The following is a 27,500-nucleotide window of genomic DNA, read 5'->3' on the forward strand; positions in this document are numbered from 1 at the left end:
TCATCTTGATTCGAAATTATTTTCATTTCCAGTGTTATCGGAATTTGATACGAAAGTTAGATAGGTGTTCGGATATGCGAGGAAAATACGCGTTGTTAATGAAATTGTTTCGTATCCCTCCATTTTTTTTTTCTCTCCCTTCATACGATCGAGTTTCCGTTACTCGCGAATAAATGTAGCTGGTATTTTATTCGCGATTTCGAACACGTCCAGCACACTACATAAGCATTCCCCGAGCTTTTTTCTAATTGAAAAACAGCCGGTGCGCGCTGGTAACGCTGAAATTCGCGGCGATGTCACTGTTACCTGAAAGTCTACATCGCGCGGGTATCAAATTTATGCGAGGAAGTTCGTTTCTCATTACGGTATAATCTGACCGCTCACAGTCACGTGGAAAAGTAACGTTCGAATTTTAGGATCGAGCGCTACCGTAGCGATAACATTGTTGAAATTCGCATTAGCGCTGTAATTCCTACGTCTTTCGCGTGAATACGCAAAAACGTAACACTTGGAAAATCACCTCTAATAACGGCAAAATTTCGCGAAAGTGCGAGTAACAATTATAACAGCGTTATATCCTCTAATCACCGTGGATGCAAAAGCCATTGGCACACATTTGCATTTTTTCAGTGAACAATGTTGTTACTTAACCTCGATGCTTCATTTTCGCGACAGAAAAATTCTATAACCAGACGCTTCCGGGTAATTAAAAATTTCACGTGTTTGGAGTAAATTATGCGGTAATAGAATTATGCCGTATATCAAAATCTCGACCAAATTTTAATTCAACGGCGAGCCGTTCATTTCTCAGAATTGCAGACGGAGAAATTGTTCAATTTACGTCTGATTTGCAAATATACACGGTTTGAAATTATTCTCGCGAAGTACCCCACGAGTTCACACAGATTGCCAATCGTGAACAATTTAGGCACTGAAATCCGAGCCTCGTTTTTACAAGAGTATTATTCTATTTTGGTGTCGTAAAATCGTGATAAATAAAGAAACGTATAAACGTTAACCATTAGCCTCTACTTGTTCTCGTTTCAGCTATAACTCACCTCGCAGAATCCCGTACGCTCGAATAACATTACGCGTTGCCAGCAGTGATTTAACTTTACGGCGTTGTTTCATCGACGGTGTAATGAAACAACGATACAGCGTGTCCTCGTTAATTCGACCGTAGCTCGGCTGCGCGAAATGTATCGTTTGATTTTTCAGCAGAAACAACCGACAATAAGCTAACGATACATCGATGATCTTCTGTTTTTCCTATTCCTTCGATCATACGAGCTAAACTGATTAACTCCTCTTTATGATTTTCTTCCAATTTTAGTATTAAAACACATGCTTGGTGCTTAATTTTTTACAAATAAAACAAATTGAATAAATTTTATTTTTTATGGAGTTGGGCACTTTGACTTCTGAGTGACTCGTATACGAATTTGGATTTTAGTGATCAAATTGTTAGGGCCAACTGCAAAGAATTGACGATTTTACGTTATAACGATGAATTCTTAGATAAAACCCTAGTTACACTGAATTCTTGTTATTTCTTTTTACCAAGCATTGATGTTTGCAAATTGCAAATATACATTTGGCAACACTTTAGGCAACATTATCTGTCATATGGACGTTATTTTGTATCAGTACTGTCAGTCGCCACTTGACAACCGTGTGTTAAAGTTTTGTTGGTTCACAGATCTTGAGCATTTTAATTTTCAGCTTTGTTTTTACTACTTATAATGTATGGTAAATTATTTAAAATATATGGGAAGTATGGCGAAAGTAATCAAGGCGGTAATTGCAGCAAATACTGACTCTACTCTCACTTTTTAACTGTATTTTTCATAACTACATAAGCTAAGTTTAACCGTTTCGTGCATCTTTAGTGAAAAATTGTTAATTAAAAATTATCCAGTGTGAAAACCTTGACATTGTGATTTTATTACTACAAAAACACAAAGAACATATTTTCTGTACCGTGGCTCTAATGATTTAACCATCCGATACATCGATTTATTAATAATTTCAATTACGTATGATCATTGTTTCCAATGTCCAAGTACATATATACCTCCTACATTTCACCGCCAGAGGGACGAGCTAGCATTAACCTTTCTCGCTAGTCCTCCCATTACGCGTTCACCATGTCATTCTAAACAAAACGAAACAAATTAGACCTATAATGTATAGGACATTTTCTGTTCGTTATGACTTGCCCAACACGTGGACGAAGTTTCGTGAATTTCTCACACCTTGTACTTGTGTACTTCTAACCTGAGTCTAACTCATTCCGTGTCTGAAGCACAGGTTTTGAACGAAGACTCAGAATGAAACGCGTGTTTCTTTTCCTATCTTCTCTCCATTTATTTCCTCCCTCCACAACCAACCGCCATACGTCTTTCAAGAGATAAGATAAGAATTCCGTGATAAGAATAGCAAGACAATGTTTTACAGCATTAATCTGCACTCGTTGTGAATCATATCCGGATTAGATTTAATGACAAATGTTATTACTTAGAATGGAAAAAACAATGCTCTTTGTATGAGGTACGCTAAAACGCAACATTACAGTATAGAATAAAGGGAAATATTAAGAAGAGAAATAAAACGCGATAAAAGTTGATACGATTAACAATGTGATCGAATACTAAACGAATCCAAACTCCCTTGATATGAAACATTCATAGATCCTCTAACTGTAATACTTTTTTTAAACAGTTCATTTCAATAAAAAAGCCTTCGCTCTTTATACACGTTAAAACGTTTCAAATCAAAAACTCGTGGAAACTTGCAAGATTATAAAATGAGAAAAAAGTGCAACAGGCTGTGTGAAGCGTTAATTACCAATCGAGCAACGCTGGCAATTAAGTTCCAATTGATCGGAGCGAACGGAAAGCGATTGCGCATAATCCTTTGCATTAGTTGTTGACGTTCGCGTATTTACTCACCCTGCTCCTGCGCCCAATTGATAAGGGACGGTACATGGGCCCCAAAACTGGAATAACAGTTCTCAAAGCGTGCAGAGGAGTCCAGGCCAACGGTCTCGTAATTGGCTTTAACTCCGCAGAGTAACGCCGTCGCACATGCCGAAGACTCTCCGACTTGGGCGTCCATGTTGTAAGTCTGGGAACAAACCGAAAGTGGAAGAGGTACTTTAATCAGTTCGCGACATTGGCCGTGCCATGCAGAGAAGGGTTACTGCTCGTAAAACGCTCGCGATCGTGAAAAACATTCGATTTGCCGATTCTCGAACGCGCGTGCATTCCGAAAGATTGAGACAGTTTGTCGGGATTAAAGCGTGTAATCCGTGAAATAGTAAAATCCCCGATCGATGCTTCTCGTGTCAGAGCACTGGGAAAAAGTTTCATTTTCGCGAAAAAGTTATCCACTCTAATTTCATTCGTCTTATATCGCTATTAAAGGGACACATACCAGCCAGAGCGGTCTAAAAATAAGTAAAGTTTGGGAATTCTTTTTATGGCTAACTATCTACCGAATGAAAAGTTTCAACCTTCTCAGGGGATGTAAATGTAAGTTTCACTCTCGTTCTCGAATTTTTCAAAAAATAAAAATGTTACAAAATTAGTAGTTACCTGTGAAAAAAATGTCCAAACTTTTACCTATTTTTAGAAACCTCGGGGTGCTGGAATAGAGGAAATTATTAGAGAAAATTGGCGTTAACGTAGCCCTGCCTTTTTCTTAAGAATCATTTTCGGTGCTCTAGGATTAATACGTGTTAATGACACTCTATCATTGACCTGCATTAAGATAATCCCAACATTCTATATTTAAGCCACGTTAAATAATCCAATATCGTTCTTATTAATCTATTATGCAATCTGAATGACTTGTAATTTATCTAGGTCAAAATAATCGTGACACGCCTCGATTCTACTGCAAGTTGATTCAGTTTCAATTTGAAATATTGTCATGTAACTCTTGTGATTACTTTTCGAACTGAGCATGTATAACGCAAAAGTGTAAATCGCAGAACGTTTATCTGTCACGCTGAAAGGAATACAGGTCTTATCGACGTGATGCAAGTTCACACATATTTTGCAATCGACACGAGCTACCATTTCACAGGTTCTCAGAAATTATTTCAAACATTTGTCGAGCGTACTGTGCGTTACGATAACTGACCTTTCATTGTTGGTCACGTTATGAGACAGAAAGGTGTAAGAGATTTCTGGGTTGGAATACAGAAACCTGAAACTGGGTCTAAAATATCGCTAAAATCCGGCGATTTTCTTATTATTCGAATATCATGCAGACCATGGTATACCAATATGTACCTTGCGACGATGTTGCGCCAAACTAATGAAATTCAGCTAATTTAATTTTATAGAAGAGAGTGTTTCTCTCAACGATAAGCAGAAATGACCGTGCATCGATCGATTCGACAGGTGATCGGTAGGTGAATTGATAAATTGACGATAAGACTGTGGACGATAGTGAAATTCAAGACATTCGCGATACACAGACTAACGATGGTAGGGATGGTGCAATTTCTGGTAGAAAAGAAGTTCGTTAACCCTGACCTAGAGAATAGAAATACAGCAATGATGAGGCTTCTGGCGGGAGATAGGGTCATTGAGTGGGAGATGGAAAAGATATTGTGAAGTCTCCGTTGTTAATCAGACAATATCGATAGAGTAAGGCTATCGAACTTACTCTTCCATGAACAATGACTGGCGACGATCGAGCCTAGCGTGAGAATTTCGTGACACATGAGCCACGTATTTACATACGTATACCGATATTCGAGGCTCAGAAATTTATAAACAATTTTTCAATGCGCAACAAACTCTTTTTACTATTGAGGCATAAGAAAAAACTGTTCTATTTTCACTTTTTCCTTTACAATAAGTTTATTATACGTGAGCCATTCCGAAATTAACGTCTTAAGTGCTATTAAATGTTTGTCTTAACGGCACCGGTAAAACGGCAAAGCGGCCAGATAATTTTCTAACTTTCTACGTTGCTTTATCAGCGTGCTGCTTTATTAACGACTGATAAAAAACCGTTTGTACACCTATACGGGAACTTCGAGACCTCCAGCGGAAATAGTGTGCAACGTTAGAGTAGTGGATGATTCTTACGGCCTGTTTGTTGAGAGAGGCAAGCTGGAAGCCTTCTCTTTGCTTGCTCGATCTTTACTATAAACACTAATATGAATAAAAATAATCAATAATGAAATCATACGATAAAAATGTACGTGATACGTTTATAAAATTGACTTCTTTACGAACAAAACTTTATACGAAAAAAGTTATAGTAATAACTGAAACGTCGTTTCAACATCGTGTTAAGAATTTTAAGACAAATGTTGCAGAATATAAAAAGTATCATTTTCTCGAAATACAGTTTAAACACCGGCTAAATTTCTATTATTTACCATTTTCTACCATTAGCCTTTGTCATCGACTTCAAACGAAGCCAGAAAAATAAAAAGAATAGATTCAAGCAAAATTGGAACAATTACATTTCAACGAAACACAGAAAGAAAATGTTCAATTTAAACCTATCAGGAAATAAAGGAATTTATTTAGTCTTCCACCAGTTTGCTAACTTTTCAATCGTTCTTCTAATAAATTTCTCTGCTCCATTGCTAACTTTTCAAAATACTCTCGTGATTTACGATCGAAAACAAGATATCCAAGCGAAGAAACGCAAATCGTCCAACAATAACACACAGTATTTTAAACACGCGATTCGAGCCTACCTATTTCACGAGCGATAGATACGTTGAATTACCTAAAATCCCTGATATTTTATCATTTGACGCATCGTTTATTGAGTACCGATAAGATAGTCGTCGTATAAAGCTGTACTTTATCTTTTCCATTTTCCAGTGACCACGGACGACGAACGTGTAAATCAAGATGGACGAAACAAAGTCTCCTCTACGTGAATCGAAATGTGACAAACGTAGTGTTACGCGAAGCATGGTGTTCGATGACGACATTGACGGTTGGATGTCGAGAAAGCCAAAGTAAGTGAACGTTTTACCATTTCTTTACGGAATCGATCGACATCTGTGAACGTTTCCTGGGTGACACGATAACTATTCGAGTCAACGATGAACGCGTTAACAGTGAATTTTCGACGGGGAAGTTCGTTCTGTGCAGAAATGAAAAGTTCCTTTACGTTATACGATAAACGACAAGTGAATCCGGGTATGATTGGTTACAGTGTATAGTTGGTGGAAGAGTTATAGTGAGGTCATGAAATTAGAAGAGAAACAACATGAAATACGATCGTCGAAACGTCAGCTGATCGAGACAAGGATCTCGATCGGCTCTTCCATTAAAAACAGATAAAAGAAGGTAGATGTGGGTCTATAAACCAATCACAGTCGACGTTTGGTAGCTAGAAGCGTAGACTGTCCAAGGATCCACGTCTTTTGATCGAAACACTTGTGACGAACACTGACCACTTTTTCGTACCGAGAAACGTGTATGACCTATTAACGAGGTGATTTTCGACTTCGCTATATCCCTTCCACCAACTATACACCAGCGTCAGCGGCTCACTCCACGGAGCCAGTTCTGAAAACTAGTAGGAATAGCGATACTACTGTGCGCAGAAAAAGTGCTCGAATCTGTAAGAATCGCGAAAAAGTATTCTCACCCATTAGGCTCGTAACGAGTTTTTCTTTCTTTTATTAGCAATACTGCAAATTTACTATCTACTCCTTAACCCTTTCGCTACGGCAGATTTCAATCGCGGCCGCAAAATCTTTTGTTTTGCTCGTTTTTTTTTTTAAGATTTATTTGATCAGATTAAGGTGGAAGTGTGCAAAGAACAAAAATTCAGGATTGAATTACGGTGAAAGTGGAGGAAAAGGCGCCAACAGGACACTGTGAGCAAAATAAGCGCTAAGAACACTGTATTCCGCCAAATTTTCCAAACGCCTACAGGCGCCGACAGTAGTGAAAGGGTTAATATATAGGGTAATAAGTAAATTGGATGTAAACGTGTGCAGAGGTATCATCTCTGTAGTTCCCATAGTTGGTTCATGACGATTTTAGTTCTCTTCTTCCACTGGCTGTGACTGTCTCTTTTGTTGTTACAATGAATGCGTTATTCGAATGAACTGACATCCTGGCCAACTCAATACGTCAAAACAATCAACTTTGTATACAGATTCTTACGAGTGTATGCATTGCACTTTTCAGATATTTCATTCGAATACGCATCCACACTAACCACAGCCTTAGACAAACGAGCGGGAACATTTGTGTACGAATTAGATATATGTATCTTAGAGATGACTTCAGATAAACTCTGCTCGACGTGAAAGTCGCAATAAACGGACGAACGTAAAATTTCGCTTGATTCAGTGCGGCTCTATATTACTGCATGTATGAAAGCACGCGAAGCGCACACGCGGTCCACGAAATATGCATGCATATTTACCGAACGAGAATTAACATTTCTATGCGGAAATTAATTGTACGCGTTAGTTCGCGGCTGTGTATCGCACTGGGTGTCCCATAACTGTGGCCTGAAATATTAAGGACGAACATTTCACGCGTGACTGTAATTTGACGAGCCCCAAAGACACGTTTCATTTAGCTTCTTGTGCCTTAATTCCTGTGAATTATTTTCGGAAAATTCGCACGTTTTTCAATTCTACTCGATGACGTTGTTGCGAAAATATTAGATCAGAATTTGTGGAAATAAATTGGTCAACATTGTAAGTATCAAAAGTTCGTGAACTTCTCTGCGGCAAAATATATCTAAATATAATAAAAATTCGTAAATTGTTTATTCTGTCACTGTGAAATTTCGTGTTCTTATTATTAGCAATTTTACATTGTTTCTTGTTAAGACAATTCTGTAGAACTTGGAATAAATAAAAGTGAAATAAGGCAAGGCTCCGCGAGCATGCTGGATGAAACAACACGCGTCAATCATATTAAAATAGTGTCATACCTTACACGTCACGCCAAGTTTATCTAAATGTACAGAAATTGACTTTTATGGCGCATTTAGTATTTCGTGTCGCTTCTATTTCTCCAAACATGTACGCCGTCGGAAGATGAACAATAACTTATCACTCGACCTAATATTTTCTGAATTCTGAAACTCTCTTCGTGGATCAATTCGCTCTAATGAGAACGTATCCTCTTCCTTGTGCCAAAAGTATGAACGCGGAAAAATGTACATTTTTCGAGCGAACTGAGAATGGTACGATTTTGAAAAATTGTTGCAGTTTGAAAAATTTTCATCTCCAGAATTGTCCGATTACATTAAAAATTTCCATCATCGATCGAGTCACACGTTCGTAATATTGGGACAAGAGAGACTGTGTATAGGAAGTAACTTGTTTACATTAAAAAATTTCAAGTTTAAACGCGCACCAATATTTGTAAGAAACTATGAAAAATTTTGATCACCGGAATGATCCGATTACATCTGGTAGTATAAATGGTACTATATACACCAATTCGCGTCATCCTCTCGCCAGAATGAACCACGAAATCTCTAAATCGGACGATTCTCCAGTTACATTAACCAGCACACCGACCGCCGCTCTAGTCGTCCAACGAGGAACAATGTCTACTAAAAACAAAATTCACAGTCCCTCATTCCCCGTAGCAATTTAGCGAGAGTCCTCTTACTTCAACTGGACGCGATCGTTATAATCGTTGTTCGGGGATTTATATTCGTGATGTCGGAACAGAGGTGGTAAGAGAGAGAAAGAGGATGCAATGTGTTTCCGAGCTCAAAGGAAACTCGTCGGACCGCTGTAATACCTGTAACTCGTTTCTCTCTGCCAATGAACGTTTGTCTGATAATGGGCGACAGGTCCACGCGCATTTATGACTAGTTTGCAGGCACTCCGTTGCGGGCTTTGTCCACCGGTCTCATTATTCCTACCCGTGTGCATGAATCTGTTCGGTAACACTTCGGTCAAAGTGTGCCTCTCTACGTTCAATTTTTGGGGGAAGAGTCTTTCACACTGGATATATTTAAAAAGCTTGATCTCGTGCATCATCTCGGAACGTTTTGTCTTCTGCATCCTACTCGTTCCTTTTCACAACACACCGCTGGCTCTTCTTTGTTTCCCTTCGTTTCGTCAGATGTGTCTCGATACAGAGGTTATTACCAGCGACTTTTTCAGAATTGTTAAAGTTTGTACCGATCGATTCGATCGTTACGTCCCAGCGCAAGTCGTGAAAATTTTGAGAACGCTCGGTTCTGCTATTCTTCGGTGCTTCGTCGTTCGATGTTAAGTACGTGGTACATAATAGCGTGGTTCATTCGATACAGAGCATTGAATAGACTAGTGAGGTAACAATATTCGGGAGACAAACGTGAACAGTAGCGTGACTGTAACTATGCATGACATAAGCAGCAGTATAGATACAGAATACCAAATCAGTTTCATCAGGTTAACAGGAAGTTACACACGTGTAGTTTAATCGTGTAATGCAAACAAGAATAGCGTCCTATGTTTCGCTGAATCTGTTCGAATCCCTTCAAACGAGGTTATTTTTTTCAATTAGAAATTTTCAGTTTTAACAAGCTTGGTAATTGAACGAAGGAAAGAGAAACGTTAAATGGAAAGCTGCTTCTTGCAGTTAAACGTTAAAACCTGATACACTAAATCATAAATTATACGTATGTGTGAATAATCTGAAAAAGGCGAATCTCAACTGTAACATTATAAAAGCAGAAAAAAGACCGCGTAATTTTATTTAACCCTTTCGTGACCGAATTATTTTTCTGAAGAATTTCTTCTTTATCTACCGATCGTTATATTTGTAATGGATATTATACAGAGATCAATTTTTGTTCGAGTACTCTAGTGGGACACACGCATTCCGTTTGTCGCGAAAGGGTTAAATAGCTTAGATTCTTCGGTAAAAAAAAAAAAAGAAAAAATAAAAAGAAGGAAAGCAACAGGATTTTACTAAAGTAAGTCAAAGCAACTTCGTTCCTCCGCAAGAAAGGAGAGACATAAAGTAAAATGAAATACCATCCTAATAGGCGATTTAATTTTAAACGTAACTCCCCTTTCATGAATTACGCCGTGATGAATAGCCAGCATAATATGTACACGCAGGCAAAAGCGGCCTGTCTACAAATTATTCAAAGGCAAGCTCACTTCGAAGCGTTTAACGGGGCATGTTAATTCTTTGGGCTGTGGTTGCTAATAAACAGGGCGTGCTGCGCGAGTGAGTCACGATAACTTTGTAAAATATGGAAATTGGATATCTTTGAATTTTTTATCACCTGAAAATTGCTTTCTCAGAATTTCACGCAGCGCGGCGTCGCTAATCGGAGCAGCGACAACCATAATTTCGACGAAATGAGCCCCACGCGCGATAAAATAGCTGACAATTGGCGAAGCTAACGCGTGAAATGAAAAGAATCGCGACCGAATTGAATAACAAAACGGCTTGCTCGGTTCTACTTACAATAGAAAGTGACATCTGATAACGGTTATCATTATCGATTTATACATCTCGCTGGAAATGCTTTATTTTTATCAGCTGTGCTATTATGTCGCAATTGCTTCGGCGAGTTTCAATCTTGCTTTCGTTACGGCGAAATTTAGCACTTACAAGAAATTGACGACTTGTGAAATATGAATGAAATGGGTTCATAGTTTTCGGAAGCGTTGAAATGTTCGCATCGTAATTGAAATCAAGTTTCTTCTCTTAACGTGTAGTACAGTTTTATTTACCTTTACATTTCAGAAATTATATTTATCGTGTTAATTAAAAGCATTACGAAGTCTTACACGAATTATAATTGCAGTACGTATCCACCACGCATTAAATGCAGAATAATCATAATATTAAATTGTAAATTAAAAGCCTTGATTAAACTCGATATACCTAATGCTTATTACTGATGCCAATATTCAATAGAAAATTAATCGAAGAATATCACATTCCACTGATACTTCTACCATACTTCATCCAGCACAATGTGAACGTAATAAAAACACAGAAGTCACAAAAGAAGCCACTGAATACATCCTCTTAACCCTTTCGTGACCAGTGATTACTTGAGTACTCCAGCAAAAATGAATCTTAATTTAGTACCCGTTACAATGATCGGCAGATAAAAAGCAAATTCTTAAAAAATAAAAATCTAGCGAAAACAAAACAAGCCTTTCACCTTAAAAATACTCAAGTCGAGAAAAATTTGCTCGAGCTTCTCACTGGTGGCGATCGTTGTAACCAAGCTGACGCAGTATCACGGCGTTTTACTTGCTTTTTACTACGTGAAAATAACGCTAATCGCGCTCGGTTCTCCTCTAGTTCCCCGGGCTAATTCAACGAGCGCACGTACTCGCGGTTACAGGGAGAGCCAGAGAAGGCTACGTGATGTCCGCGATAAAACGGTCAAACTGTTATTAGAAGTTCTTTAGCCCGGGATTGTGATCTCTAAGTTCAAATTAAATCTACTGTCGAATAATTTCGCGGATTTCCGCACTCGGGCGAAACCTGTCTCCTCAACCTAGCCAGCAAGATTTTCTGTCTGCGGCGGCCGACCACCTCTACGTGAGTGGAAAGTACGAAACAGAGTAATGCACTTTGTGCTAGGCCCTCGTAACGGATTATATGCTGTCACACCATTCGAGGAGAGAGAGGAACGTGGCCACGACAGCCCACGAAACCGAAGAATTAAAGGCTCGAATGCTTCCCTTTAGCCTGTTATAAGTGGACTAGTGTTCGTCAAACGGTTACGGAGAATTTCGGATGGTTCTTTCGGTTTCACAGTGACGACAGGTTCAAACGTCAAGGGACGTAGGATTAGAAACATTTTATTGGAGCGATGTACAGGTCGACCAAGCAAAGCTGAAGCTTCCAGGAAGAGTTATGTAGGAATGCTAGGTTAGAGACAGGTATTCGATGTTTGTAACAATAACGAATATACTACAATATTTGAATTTGCTCTTGGAAAAAAATACTTGCGCGTTCGAAATTTGCAATTGAATCTTGCTGAAAAATCACTGGCCACTGGACACCATGAAGCAATCTATTTAAATATATTTCACTGGACATAATGTGCTCTACATCTGTAAGTGGATCGATGAATACAACATTACGACTGACTGTAGTTCGTTGAAAAATGAGCCGTTCAGTGCACAAATCGATTAACTCCACTTTTTGAAAAATCTTAAATTTAAGTGTCAAAGCACTTGGTATAGTCGTAACTTTTTATATTTATAATAATTTCTCGACTTCTCATTTTATGGAGTTAATCGATTTGTGCACTGAACGGCTCAAATAATAGTCACAGCCAATTTAATGCTATCTCTACAACTCTCGCTCTGACATTCTTTATGACACGCGTACCTCGCGCGTGTCTCATTCATACTATTTTATTTTTTCACCTGCTCATTCTCTACTTCTCCAGTTCCTGCATTCCACGTGGATATTCTCAAAACGCATTCAATCACGCCCAACTCAAACCTTTGGGCAGTCACGCACTCTTCGTTCACACGATACCCTCACGCTCTCGTTCCAAACACTTTTCATTCACACCTCTATTGCTCCAGCTCGAGTATTCTTCGTTCGCACGAAAATTTTTGGCGATAATGTATGACTCAACCTAACATACTTCATAGTTGACAAATTTCTTATGTTTTTGAGTAATAAAATGACATATATAAATCCTGATTTTAAACATTTATCAGCTAAGAATTATTTTCGGTAGATTCTTTCCACAAGACAAAGCTCAAATAGTAATTTAACCCTCTACTGTCCATTCTATCTTTTTTGTTTTCTTCCATTCTATTTAGAACTCAACGTTATTATATTAAAATGAAATTAATACAACCAACCACTCTATTCATTAGGAAAATGTATAAAAAGGTAAATCAGTAAGAAAAGTTGTCAGAAATGTTCCATATTTATGTATAAACTAACTGGAAGTTCAAGAGTTTCGCAGACTCCGTATAGAGGGTTAAAATACGCTAAGTTACGTTGAAACTCAACCGTAATAGACGCCTGCGTTCAAACCCACGCAAGAAGAGATTCATGGTAACCGAAAACGGTTACATTTCATTGAAGCAATTAAAATGTTAGATCCGCGATCGTATAAATGTGGAAAAGTTTCTGTCCGAGCCACAGTTGTCGTCGACCTTCGTCTCCTGGAGACGTTATTTGTCGCGGGTCCGTGGAGCATGGCGTTGTTCCAGCAAACGAGTTGCTCCAACCTCCCTCTATCTGCCCCTCCTTTTTGAGGCTCAAAATTTTACGAGCGGCATAAAAACCGTCAGCGCGCGACGTCGACAACGAAACGGCGGATACACGCCTTTCGTTACGGCGTTTCGGTTTCGGTTTTTCCCCATTTTCCCGCCACCGGTCTCTATCGATCGACAACGTCCGGAAACAGAGAAATTTCGCGACAAGGAAAAATATATGCGCGGCAAGTTATTGCCGGCATCGCAAATCTCTCTCGTATACAGCAATCGTAAAACAGGGTGAGATTTTTCGTACTGGTCTATGTGTATGTACTGTAATTCACCGTGTAACGAGTCCAATATTAGACGAGCTCTCGGATTCAATCGAAAGAACGAATCTGCAGCGACAAATTTACACTGTAATATGAATCTCGTATAATCGGGACTGGGTCGTTTGTGATGTTCAGTATATACTGGAGGAACAATGATATAATTTTAGGCTAACTCATTGTACGGCTTCGTAATTTAACACTAGGATTTATGGGACGCGCCATTTTGACGCATTTCGTATTTCACTAAGAAAATTACAGAAACCGTTTACATTTTTCTCCTACCGTTCATATTATCATTCATTAACCTTTTCGCTACGGCGCGCTTGTGACAAAATATGATCGCTATGAACGGAGCGCATTACTGACTAGTCGACACTGAGGTACATTTCATATCTGATTTTTCTTTCCCATGTTTCCAATATCTGTCTTATAAGATTTAAATAAAATTTGGCAAACGATAATTTTGTCGCAAAAATAAAAAAGAAACAAAAGTATATATGGTATGAACGTATATGTACGCTCTTCGTACCCGAGCGCCCACTTTTCGAGAGCGTATATATACGCTCTTCGTATATGAATGTTCATTCTTCGAGGGCGTATATATACGCCCTTCGGAGCGAAAAGGTTAATAAGTTAATAGCGTATAATATTGTAGGAACCGACGGAAAAATTTTGATGTACCCAACCGGGAATCGAACCCGGGACCTTCGGCTTAGCAAGCCGAGGCTTTACGCACTAACCCAACTACTCCCTCTCTATTCCCACTTGTCGGTTTCCTATTTGTGTATGGGGCCCCGATACTACAGTATCTTGTTTTTAAATAAAATAAGTTGCTTTTTAAAGAAAATCTGCGATTTCATTCACGCGTGTCCATAGAGATAGGCATATATGAAATGTCCGTAAACCTAGTGTTAAAAATGAAACATGCTTGTTGTGGAATCAGGCACATTTTTACGACACATGTTAATTTTCTTTAAATTGAAGAAAAAAGCTGAAAGTTACACTAAAACAGCAAACAGCTGACGCTTAGATGCACAATCAGGAAAAGAAATTATACATCAAGGAGAAGTCATTCCTTTTAACACTGTCAGAATCCATTGCATGTTTCACCTTTAAATTCCTATACTAATACATATTTCATTTGTGTAATTTTGTCATCTCTTTCGATAGAGTTAACATTACAAACTTCTACAAATTCCAATAAAACAATCTCGTATTAAACGCAATTCATTGCTCTTCCTGTAACCCAGCCACTAATTTTGTCGTTGAAAATTAACCGATCTACAATGTTTCTCTTTACTTCCTAGAGATGAGACCAAAAAAATTACTGAAGTGGTGCACGGTAAGAGCAGGATCGACCGGGATTCTGAAGTATACGACATGAATCACAAACGAAGGGGTGTAGCGATCATTTTCAATCACATCCATTTCAAGAAACTGGCGACAAGGAAGAACGCGGACAAGGATTCGTCAGAGCTAGCGTCAGCGTTGAGGAACCTTGGGTTTGAGGTTCGAGTCTACATCGATCCGAATCTCAAAACAATTTCGTCGGTCTTGCAAACAAGTAAGTACATATTTTCCAACGCTAAACTACTTTTCTCTACATCTTATCGTATTTCATTTTAAAATTGTATTTAAAGTAGCACAGCGTACGAAAATACAGACGAGCCATTTTTCACAATGTAACGTCAAACGCTAAAATGGAAGGCATGTACAGGGTTTGTCTTGCAGAATGTAGTTAGAGTAAACCGAGTGTGATTCTTCGTGAAAAGAATATCGAAAATGTGGAATAAAATTTTCTTGAACGACATCGTCTACAACGTGATATTCTACATAAATATACACGTATATACGGGGTGTTCGGTTACTCCTGGGACAAAATTCACGGGGGTTAGTTTCGAAGGCGATATAAGGCGAAAATCGAGATTACAAAAATTGCGTTTGAAGATTCGTTTTTGTTTTAGTTATTAACGTTTAAAAATATCACTTTCTATTATTCATCATTCTCCGTATTAGTGCTCCCAAAATAAATTACAAATTAAAATCTGCAAAGTTCATCTGTTGGATAATAAAGAATTATCCGAACAAATTTCGTTTCTCATTTTTGATTCGTTCGTACACGAAGAAACATTTTATTCTTTATGTTAAAATCATTTGCACCCAATTTTATACCGATTCAAATCGGATTTTTAATCAACGACGAACGCTCAATCTCGAAAAGCTCATCTCTCCCGTGGTACCAGATTTTGCCGGGACACCCTGTTAGAACGGAATGAAAGTGTTCAAACATTTCAATCGCATGTATCGTTTTCAATGTTGAAATATTTATAGCGACACTCGTTTCACAAACTTTATCTACACGCGTTGATATTTCATCGACGAAATAACTACTACAGGTAAAAGCAACAAATTAATTTCTTGTTCGAAACAAGGGTCACTTTGCAATCACGAAATTCACCTCCCACCGGTTCATTGATACACAGTTAACGCGTGACAGCTTTTGAAACGAAAACAGAGGGGGAAAAAAAGGAAGAAAGAACCGGACGAGCAATTTGCAATTGGTCCCCCATGACGTACGTGCGCGAAATTGCATGAAAATCATTCGCGAAATTACGATAAATTCCGGGCGGATTGTTTCCGCTTGGACATTTTTTGTTTGAAGTGGCAGACGTGCAATTCAAACCGGGGGCGGCTAGGATAACGCTATTTCGGATGCAAACCACGTTTCATACGTAACCTGGGACAGGTTTCAGTCATTTTTCTGCGCCGCTCGTTAAATAACGCGTAATCCGCGACGACGAATAGAGACGGATATTACGCCGCAATAATTCATTTCGCCGAATTGCGTAGCGAGTCACATATCCATTATTTAAGGAACGTCGCTTTGATATAGTCCGGGTGTAGTTTATACGAGCCGGAAACGCGATTCTACTGCAATTGGTTAATGAATAGCAATGTCATCAAACATACCAACTACCTCGAACGGGGAAAAATGATCCGTTTTATTCGTCGAATTATGTGTAATTATACAGGAAATCAGCTCTGAACCTCGATTAGGTATGTTTAACCTGAAATAGAGGCGGTAATAGTAAATCAAAGGTCGTCCACAGGTTTGATAATAAATCCTGAAATAAAAGTGCTATTTCATATTTAGACCATCTTCTCTATTAACAACCTATAATTTCATATTTTCAACCTGTATCTAACAGTTAATTAGGTATAAAGTGGAAAAAAGACTCTATTGATTAAAATTGCACTTTGAACAGCATACTATTATCGCTGATTTATCAAATTGATGCATATATGAAACGTGGTTTCAAATGAAACTTTATAAAATAAAAATAATTTCCACAGGATTCTGCAGGGTGAGTCACGAGAAGCAGAACACCTGATGAATATCTTTGTTGGATTTAAAGATACGAAATATGGGTACATCAGAATTAGCTCGTTCATTTCCAAGTGGAAAAGTATTAAACATTCTTTCTCCTAAAGCTAATAATTAACGAGATATTAACGACAGTTTGATCCATACGATTCGCATATCGTCACGAATTGTCCCCGAAGCAAGCGTGACATGTTGCACGAGTTCGTTCTTACATATCCTCCACCGTTGTTATATCTCGTTAATTATTAGCTTTAGGACAAACAATGTTTAATACTTCTCCACCTGGAAATTAACAAGCTTTCAAACTACCGTAAAAAGAATAGGGAATTCCATTTAAAAAAACGTTGGTGAGGTTGAAAATACCGAAAAAAATGCGATGGCGATGTGCATCCTTCGGAACCATTCTAATTCTGATGTACCCATATTTCATATCTTTAAATCCAACAAAAATTAAGTAGCTTCGTTATTCCAAGTACACGAAAATCTCCATCTTTCCTCGCAACGTTAACGCAAGACGTTTTTCTCAACACAGTTCGCAGAAAATTTCATTTCACGCTCGTGCTGTAATTTCACTGCGCATCCGCGGTAAATTTAGCAAGGCACTGTCGCAAGAGCGGAAAATTCTTTTCCAGTGAGCACATTGGAAAACATATTCGTCGCGAACCGGGCAAACCGGTGTTCTTAAATTCCCTTAGCGCGCAGGGTGCCGTAACACGCTCATAAAATTCGTGTGCCCGAGCTGAGGCGTTGGAACCTTATGGCTGACAAATCGTGGGTAAACTGTTTGAAAAAAAAAAAGGAGAGAAACGGAAGCGTGGCTGTCCGCGAGAAGTCACACGACGATTTCTTCCTCCTCCTTTTTTCTCATCTATTTATCGTCTATCCATTCAAATATTGACACAATAGACGTGACCGTTGCGTCCGGCATATATGTATCAAGCCCTTTTGTCGACGTCGAAGAAAGATGTTCTTACGCTGTCAAGCAAGCGTGAAGCTCGTAAATCGTACGCCACTGAACAATTCACAGACCACAACCAACCTTCTCTCTCTCTCTCCCGAGGATTTCATTTAAAACGCCCTTCGGTGGTATTATCGAAGTAGTGAATTTCAATGAACATTGCTGCACGCGTTCCATATCTCTTTTATATCCTTCGACGAATCGACGAAAGAATGATAAACTGCGAAACGTCGGTTTTTGGGTTCTTCGTATTCTCATCGATCCGAACGATAACATTCCTTTTTGCGATAAAATATTATTTTCAATTCGATCGAGTGTTTTCTGCGTTGTAAGATAGAGGCTGTTGGAAGTGTGCTTTGAATGTTGCTGTTTGTGAAAATAATGATAACGAGGGAAACGTGGTGTAATGAAAATAGCGGTTTACTCCGGGAATGAGAGAGAACGGAGGGGAAATTCTCGGATGAAACTCATTTTCTTCTTAAGAGGATACTACGTTTTCATTAGTTTCACTATGATAAAGGGACCCTGAAAAGAGTCCGGCAACCAATAACCGAGGATCGTTCAATTTCTTGGCATTACTCACCGTATAGTATCGGTGCATCAGAAATTGATCAAGTTAAGTTTCAAACTGGCAGACCATCAGAATTGTTTCGTGTGCAAACACGTAGAGTCTACGTACCAATAAACTCTGTGCTCTGTAACTCGTGTGTAAATAGAAATAGTCTGTATTCTAGGGTTTAGAGTGTGTAGGGGACGTAAATGTGAATGATCGATCGGTAATATCCATACTATTTAAATGCCTGTTAATAATTGAGTTTTCTGAAGAAGAAAAAAAAGGAAGGCTAATAGAAGAAAATAGTGAACCTACAGATCAACAAAAAGTACTGCTCTGACCTTTATCGATGAAACATTGAAACGAAATTTGGAGGGAAGATTTCTGAATATATTGCGGTTAATTAAAAAGGAATTACCAAAAAAGACTTCTAGGTCTCTCTTCCGTTATTCGGTTATTAAAATTGCAGCTAAATTCAAAAGAGCGTCACTTTGAGCTGCAATGCACGGAATGTATAAAATATTTAAATTATCGTAAAAGTGAAAATCCCTTTTAATTAATCAATTACTGTTGCCGGAAATCATTGTAATATTGGTAATATTTCAGTCTATAAATAATTATCGAGATTATAGCTAAATTTAAAAACGTTTAAAATAAATTGCAACGAACAAAATGTATAAAATACTTAATTTATCGCGAGAGTCAAGTTTCTTTTTAATTCAATAACTACCGACAACAGCATTTATTTTCATTTGTGTATCTATTCCTGATACACGATCCGACAATGGAATTACCTTCGTTCGTAAAAACACCGATAATACTATTCTGTGAAAATAAATTGAACAAGCAATCTCTGTCACCCTTTGTAACGTAATAATTCTATCGAGGGTTCAATCAATTTAAAATGTGGATTTAGACGATAATGGGCAAATGATATTGTTAATAACGCGTACAACGGCATAAATTTAATATTTAACGATCGACCAGCATCTTTCTGTGTTTATTGGGATCGATGTCGCGAGTAATATCATTCTCTGCAGCGCGGCGACATTGAAATTATCGATGAAAATCGGTATCGTTGTAACAATACAATCACATTTACGTATTTTATGGACATTTAATTCGCCTGCATTTTGACATGGTTGAACTCGCTAAACCGCTCGAGCCGATTACTTCATTATAAGAATAAAGTAGAAAATAACTGAACAATCTTTTGAAAAATCCAACCTACAGTCACGTTTACCAATTTTAACGATATTTAATTCCACCGTATTTTCACATGGTTAAACTTGCAGCAACGTTCGAATCAATTATTCCATTACAAGCATAAAGAAAAGAAAATAACGAAAAAGAAATTTTCACGAAATCGAAGGAGGTGCATGAAGTATGAGAACTTGTCTAAAAAAGAAGTTATCTAGTTTAACTTGAAGAAAAATACCGGGAGAATACTTGAGCGAGATATTTTTCTTGGTTGCAGAGGACGGTTGAAATATTTAAGGGCAGTTCTACCCCCTTTAACCTCGATTCTCGGTTTGCAACTTTCCAATTTTTCTGTTCCTTACAACGCACAAATTTCGTATAACGTTCACGTCACAAGCTCGGCGACTGTTCCCAGCTATGGAACAGAGACCGTGTGTTTACACGAGGTTTCCCAGTCCCGAAGCCTCCCCTCACGAGACATTCCCGTTTCTCCCATACTTGGTCTATAAAGAATGTCTGTGCCACCAATGTTTGCTCCCATTGAAACCTACGAAATTCGAATAAAATTCCCATTTCACGTTTTTTCTCTCTCGATAGGCTCTGCTGCCATAGGAGAGACACCACATGTTTACACAAACTTTGTCCGTCACTTGCAAATTCGAAATTCGTCCTTGCTTCCCCTACCACGCATTCACGAAGACTCTATTTATATGTATATTCTCGCAAACCCCTTTTTTCTCTCTCCCCCGGGGATAAGGTTAATCCCCGTTGGCAATAAAAAGCTATAGCCGATCTTCATCCTTTGCCCGCTGACAATAAACCGACATAAATTCATCAATCCTGTGTGGAATATTCCCTTCGTTTGAAAAAAAAAAAGAACAAAACTTGGTTATTACGTTGCGAGTATTAAAAATATAAAAAAAAAAGAAAGGAACCGGGGAGTGGATTAACAAACAGCAGCATGAAAAATTTTCCGCATAGGTGACTTTTAATCTGTATTTCGGACGGAGAGCCGCGACATGAATTTCGCGCAATGCAAAAATTGAAAACTGACGTAAATGGAAAAATGGTAACAGAGTTGTTAAACGTTGTTAGATTTTCAGTTAAACACAGAGGAATAGAAGTGACAATGCACGTCAGAGATTTATTAACATAGAGGACACTTGTTGTTTCTCTAATTGTCCTTGTGCACACGTGGAACTTTGAGGTACTTATACCTTGAGACGAAAGTACCATGACGAGAAAAACTCTTAAATTACTGTAGGACGTATGAAATAAAAGGAACTCGCTATCGTCTAGCCCAATTTTTTTTTTTTTTTATTTAAGCACCTTTAGTTATCACTAGAGGTAAAAAAACAGTGGTTTTTAATTTTTTTGACTATGACACACCACTCCAGAAAATCGGAGAAAAGTCTGAGTTAATAAACATACCAGGGAGATTCTATTGTAAAAATATGAATATTGTCATTTGATAACTTGAATAAAAAAAATTGGCATTTAAAATGTGTTCCGTCGAAAAATCTGAAAAAATTCTCAGATATGTAACACTCTAGCTATAGTGTCTCAGATTTTTTTCAGAAATTTTCATAGGACAGAACAAAAGAAATGAAGCATAAACTGAAAATCATGCATAGGTCAATAACTACCCTAACAATAACGATAGATAGCTAAAACTTTGTCGAAATGGTATTCCTAGGAAGCTCCCGCAATTGACGTATCACGTTTCATTTGGTTTAAGGACACTTTTAATATCTCTAACAAACATTTTTTTCCAATTTCATTCGTCAACCATAAACCTACGTTGTCCTTTCACTCTGATCGTAAGTCCTCGGTGATCGATCGATGACAAATAGACAAACAGTCGGTCAACCCTCGAGTCTTCTCCGTCGGGCAAATTTTTTGCATAAAGCCTTTCGTATAAGCCGACCAGAACCTATCGATAATTCTCTCCTGGAAGTCGTTATTGAAAGTCTCGAATGGGGGAAAAAAAGGGACGAATGGAAGACGCCGGAGCTCGTTATACCTCGAACATGATTGCCCGTGAGTGGATAATGATACCGTCCGATAAACGAGGGTTTGCAGAAACATTTTGCAATGAAACGAGCACATTAAATGTCCCTGTACCGGCCAGGTAACCGGTTTCCATCGGGGGTAGCAGAACTAGCAGAGGCAATCACGCAAAATATACGGGCGTGGGTGCGTAGTGGAGCGGAAAGTCGGATGATCGCGAAACTTTATAATAAGCGAGAAAACTTTTCATATTCCGCTGGGCTGTAAATGCGTCGAGATACATCGCGTTCAGTTTATAACTATGTTTTTTTCCCTTCTTTTTACACCTCTTCTTTATTTTCCCACCGGTCTTCTTCGTGATTCTGTTTCTCTCCTAGACGATTTCGAGAACGAATTGGTAGAATTACTCGTCTGATAATCCCGCGTCGTTCAAATTCGAGCGTGATTTGTGAGATTCAAAGGAGGAATCAATGCTTACTATCGCGTTCCAAAGATAATTTTCATCTGAATGCGTGAATTTTTCAAGCTTCGTTAAATTTACATCGAGCGTGTGTTCCCTTAATTGGTACCTTTAATTCACCTCGATGAGAGTAGAAGTGAGACAAATTTCCAGGTGACTCGTTCCATATGTACCAGAGAAATCTTCCTTTTTTTTATCAACAATGCTCACATCCGGATGTATGATTCCTTAACTGAATGAAAACAGTAAATTTCGCGTGGCTGCGTCGAGAGACAGAGGGTAGGTGTATTTAAAAATCGCAAACAAAAACCGTCATGCCCTCGATGAACGTTAACACGGTGCATAGATATTTTTTTTCCACGATTTCATCAGTGGCCAAAAGTTCCATTTCACGCGGCGGAACGGACTTTCAATTATTCCATGTCGCTGCAGTTATCGGAAAATTTTTCGACCGGTCGACAGGTGTTTTGTAAACGGCGTGTAATTAAACACTTTTAATGATCGTCGTTTTATGCGACCGCGTGGGGCGTTCTCCGCGATCGCACGAATGAAAAACTGACACGCATGGCAAATGAAATGGCAACGACCGGTTAATAGTGTCGTGTGCGAATATTCCGGGGCATTAAGTGAAACGAAATACGCGAGAAGCTGCTCATTCGTGAATGTTTCGTCAACTTTCGCATCGTAACGAGGATTATCAGTCGATGTAAGCTGGAATTTGGGGTAAAAACATCTAGTGTCTACAGAATGAAGTACCACAAAGGAACATCCTGAAGTGATAATCACCGATTTTTGTGAAACTCTGATATATACATATGTATTAGTATCTGAAAAAAATATTCGACAGGTATTTTTTTATATATTGCCAATCACTCACAGTGAAGGGATGAAAATCGCCCTCAATGTTGAAGATAGTAAATCCTTTCTATTATTGCAAAAACGTTAGTTACAGAAACTTATATTTCTATACCCCTAGGATTTCAAAAAAGAAAAAATTGATCATTTCTGGCACATCAAGTTGAGAGAAACGTGATCGTTAAAGGGTTAAGGGGTCAGACCACCCCTGAGGCCTGGAAACGAAGCCTAACTTTGGCAATTTTTTAAAAGAAAATGATTGACACGTTAGGAAACTTTTTACAAGCGATTTATTACACTACCTTTAAAGAATATGAAAGTATTTTTCATTTAATTTCATGGCAATTGCTAAAGAAATGCGTACAATTGTTAAAAAATATTGCGTTTCATAGAAATGGTAGATATTCTCTTTTTCGAGGGGAAATTCTACGAAAAACACGGTTCTATTTTTTCCACCGCTTTACTGTTTCAATTAGAGCCTTAATTCAGAGCCAAATTCAATTTTCTATCTCGTAAAACACGTAGACTATTGAAAATATTATTTATTATTATGAAATATATATTTTTCTCGTTTAAATTTGCAATCAGTTATTTTTTCCAACTTGGTCGAATATCCAAAGAGTGTCTTAACAAGAGGAACGTCGATATTTGACATAACATTGACCAATTTCGTTCCAGCAAAGATTAACTTTATTACTGGAATAAAATTTTGCAAGTCGTTAACCATGCCTACACTTATCAGTTCAATTCGTTCGTGGATAATATCGACTGGAATATGAGGTTCGGTGGAAAAAGTTCGCACACGATTTGAATAGTTCAATAGGTCGAAGCAATCGAAGCTTTCGAAATCCCTGTTAATGAATTCATCTTCGATATCTGGTTCATCGATCCAATCAGCTTATCCTCGTTTCAGAGGAAACAAAAAAAAAAAAAAAGTAAGTATTACTTTTTTCAATTCTTCCGTATCTCCAAGAAATTTAATCAAAGATACCTTCAACACCGATGTAACATCAATTATCACATATTAAATTCTACATATACACATCGTTAAACAACCGAGAACGTAATATTATCCTCTCTAGATATTTCCATCAACGTTACAAATGTGTTTTGTTTAATTATTACTGGATTATTACTCTTCCCGCGTGTTACCGGTCAATTTCACATGAACATGACTTACGTGAACGCGTCAAATAGAGCAGCAAAACGGAAACTACTTTCTCGCATCTCCATATTTTTCCATAACATCCTCTGTTGCACTCATTGAATAATTTAACATTTCTAACGAAGCTCCCTCTCGTATGGAATACGAGCTAATAAAGCAACGTAAAACAGCACCGTAGCAATTATTACTAAATAAATGTTAAATATTACTTCTAATTAAATAAATCACGTTATATTAGTTACTTGATATTTCTAGCAAAATTTTCATTCTCATTCCACAAAGAGATATTTAATTTTGCAAAACGAAATTTTTGTTTATTTCGCATCAATTTCTGATCGATCGTTTAAACAAATTTTCTAACAGTTTCCAAGGATGCTCAATTCGTTGGTTGCTGCGTTTTTATTTAAGGACGTGGCGTATGTTAATTAGCTCGATGTTCTATGCGTTTAATAATAACGCACAGTGTATAACAAGTTACACAGCAAACGCAATAACGTGTTTAAATCTACCTGACCTGTATATGGCAACTTCAATGAAACGTTCAAATAAGTGAACGTATTTTAATTATTCGAATAACCATTGAGCATGTCATTATTGTAGTTAATAATTTCAATTGTCCATTGCGATTAATTTTAATTTCACGTTTAAATAACTCCTCGCTATATCCTACCTTCTACGTCCCACCTTTCTGTTAACTTTACCATTTTCATTCGTTATCGGAAAATAGTAATGCGAGGAAGAAATTTTCTCCGAGAAATATGCTCCATTTGGCGTTTTAGCGAATCGTTTAAGGTAAATATTTGGAATCGCAAAATTCTTCCGTGAAATTACGATTTAGAGGGTCTAATTTTGGAAGTTATCCTTCGGAACACGCGATAAAGATTCTACGCATAATATTCATACATTCTACACTAACTAAGCTTTCGGTTGATACAAATTTCACTGACAAATAACGAATAATTGATATTAAATTATCAGTACTCTTGCGACAACTGAGAATAAATATGATAAAAAATGAATACATATTTTCCGAAAAAATCGTTTAAGGTAAATATTTTGAATCCGGATATAATATTAATATGTTCTGCACTAACAAAGCTTTTTGAGCGATACTTTGAGTGACAGATAAATAATTAATATTAATTTTTCCGAGGAAATACGATGGAAAGATTTTCACATAGCTAATAATTGAGAGAGTATGAAATTCTACTGCGACTCGCTGCTCGCATCGTTCTAATATTTAAACACAGTTGAACCAGATCAACGATGAGGTTCGACAATGTGGTTACAAAAAATTGTTCGGAACGCGTAAGCTGCTCGACTACATGTTTTATAAAAGTGGCCGTCGCTATTTTTAATGCTTCAATTTCTGGCACAGTTCCACGTTAGCTCAGAACGGTGTCCCCGTTCCGTGAATTCGATTGGACTCTCAAGTGTTCACCAACTTTTTCCATCTAGTCCCGCATAGACGACGTTGAAAATTTTGCTTCTGGATCAACTATTTGCGCATTTCCGCGACAGATACTATTAATAAATCGAATAAAGTGGGCGACGCAACCTGCATCAGCCAACGCATTACGACTTCGTTACGATCTCGATACCTTCGGTTAATGTTATAAAATGTTAATCGCGCTGCTATTAAACCTCTGAGGTGATAAATAATTTTTACGTTCGGCGCTATTTTCTTTCCCTTCTTTTAAGTGGAAAATTGTAACTGATAACGATTGGGAATTTTTTTAACAGAGCGAAAAGAAAAGTGCTTAACCCTCGTCCGTCCCTCAGTTTCGCATCTTAATAGGTCCCTCGGTGTCTACTGGACACAATGGTAAAAAATCAATGAAATGAAAAGGTAAATAATTAATTTTGTAAATTCTTTTATTAAATATAGAAAATAAACAAAAAGTTGTTTCTGCAAATAGCCGAATAATACCATTTTTTACCGGAAAGGTGTGTCAAATTGACACGAGGGACGGATGAGGGTTAATTAAAACATGATTAGTACGATTAAAGCATACTTCAGCTAAAATTTACTCACTTAAAATATCACAACTTCAACTTCTCACGTTTCTTCCAAAGACAAATCAATTGTGTCAGAATTACACATTTAATGTAAACGCGATACATTTAATGTAAACATATCAACTCTAAACCAATACCGTTCATACGCGTTAAGTAAAGCAACGAGAAAGTCACCCCGAATCTCTCGTTTTTAACCCTTTCTCCTTTCCTTCCCTCTCATCTAGGACCAAGAGACTCGTCGAGATAAACACTACTATTTCCTTTTATTTTTTCCACCGTCTGGCATCACACGCGAGTTTCGTCGTTCTTGGATCTGTTGTCGAAAACAGAAAAAAAAAAAGAGACAGGCATACACGCGGCTTTTATTTGCTGAACAAACAACAGTTCCGACGCTCGGCGTCGGACAACGTCGGGGTGGAACGGTGAAAACGGGGGCCGACTGGTAAACAGTTAAATATTCCCAGGAAATGGCGCAATTTGTTTACGGTGTTTTTCATTCGTGACAAGAGAGGGAAAAAAAGGGAAAAGATCGTTATGGCTTGAACCCTGATTAAGGGCGCCACGTGATCGATGTGTCGGTGTTCGATGGAATACACGTATATACACATATACGTGTGTGTGTGTGAATTAGAGGGCTGGGATAAACACACGTCGATCCGGGGAACGAGGTGAAAACGTTCGAAGCAATTACTCGCGGCTCGCATAACGATACGCAACGCGATTTAATAATTCAGTTCACGGCCGACTAGCTGTTTCATGGCTCGGCACGCGTTAAAGTTTGTCCACACTGGCCCCGTGCCAGGGGATGCTTAACAAGGGTATAGCAGATCGAACGATACCGTTTGATTTTAACTATGATATTTTATGTTACCGGTGCTTACCATTGGGGTCCACCGAAACTTCCAGATTTTCGATAAACGTATCAAACAAACATAATGTGGAAATTTTAATCGTACATTTACGACGCTCAATGTGTCGATAAAGAAACAACTTTCGTCGTTTACTAGATTTTTTAGATTTTAGAATTTTAACAGATTTCAACCCTTTCGCGACCAAATTATGTTTTCCGAGAATTTCTTATTTATCGACAGAGTACAGAGCATCTGCGATGGACAGTGATGGAAAATATGCTTTTCTCACTGGTCACGAAAGGATTAAATTATAAACGCAGTAATTTCCTTTGACGCTGATCGTCGCTGCATCGAACGTTTAAAACATAGTTCTACTGTTATCGGTGAAATTTGTAATTTCATTTCACAGAAGGAAATGTAACTAACGTCATTTGACAATTATATCAATCAGATCGCATCGACGATCGTGAAATTAATACGTATGCCATTAATAACCTGGAATGAAAACAAAAAGCAGCGAGAAGAATGTATTGAACCGCATTTACGTGCAACC

At 38.0% G+C, this 27,500-nt stretch overlaps 2 protein-coding genes across 2 annotated transcripts in view; one reads left to right on the top strand and one right to left on the bottom strand.

Annotated features, from left to right (window-relative positions):
• Nucleotides 1-4,892, bottom strand: part of LOC108573385 (alkaline phosphatase-like) — a 136,382-nt gene extending 131,490 nt beyond the window's left edge. Inside the window, exons 1-2 of the mRNA XM_017935826.1 lie at nt 4,884-4,892; nt 2,952-3,126 (exon numbers count right to left, since the gene is read on the bottom strand). Of these exons, the coding sequence (XP_017791315.1) occupies nt 2,952-3,126; nt 4,884-4,892 (184 nt within the window). The remainder of the gene's footprint in view (nt 1-2,951; nt 3,127-4,883) is intronic.
• Nucleotides 4,893-5,867: 975 nt separating this feature from the next.
• Nucleotides 5,868-27,500, top strand: part of LOC108573443 (caspase-1-like) — a 58,923-nt gene continuing 37,290 nt past the window's right edge. The window contains exons 1-2 of the mRNA XM_017935894.1: nt 5,868-5,998; nt 14,799-15,055. Of these exons, the coding sequence (XP_017791383.1) occupies nt 5,889-5,998; nt 14,799-15,055 (367 nt within the window). The 5' untranslated portion in view covers nt 5,868-5,888. The remainder of the gene's footprint in view (nt 5,999-14,798; nt 15,056-27,500) is intronic.

The sequence above is a fragment of the Habropoda laboriosa genome, unplaced genomic scaffold, assembly GCF_001263275.1.
Source record: "Habropoda laboriosa isolate 0110345459 unplaced genomic scaffold, ASM126327v1 scaffold92, whole genome shotgun sequence".
Taxonomy (NCBI): Eukaryota; Metazoa; Arthropoda; class Insecta; order Hymenoptera; family Apidae; genus Habropoda; species Habropoda laboriosa.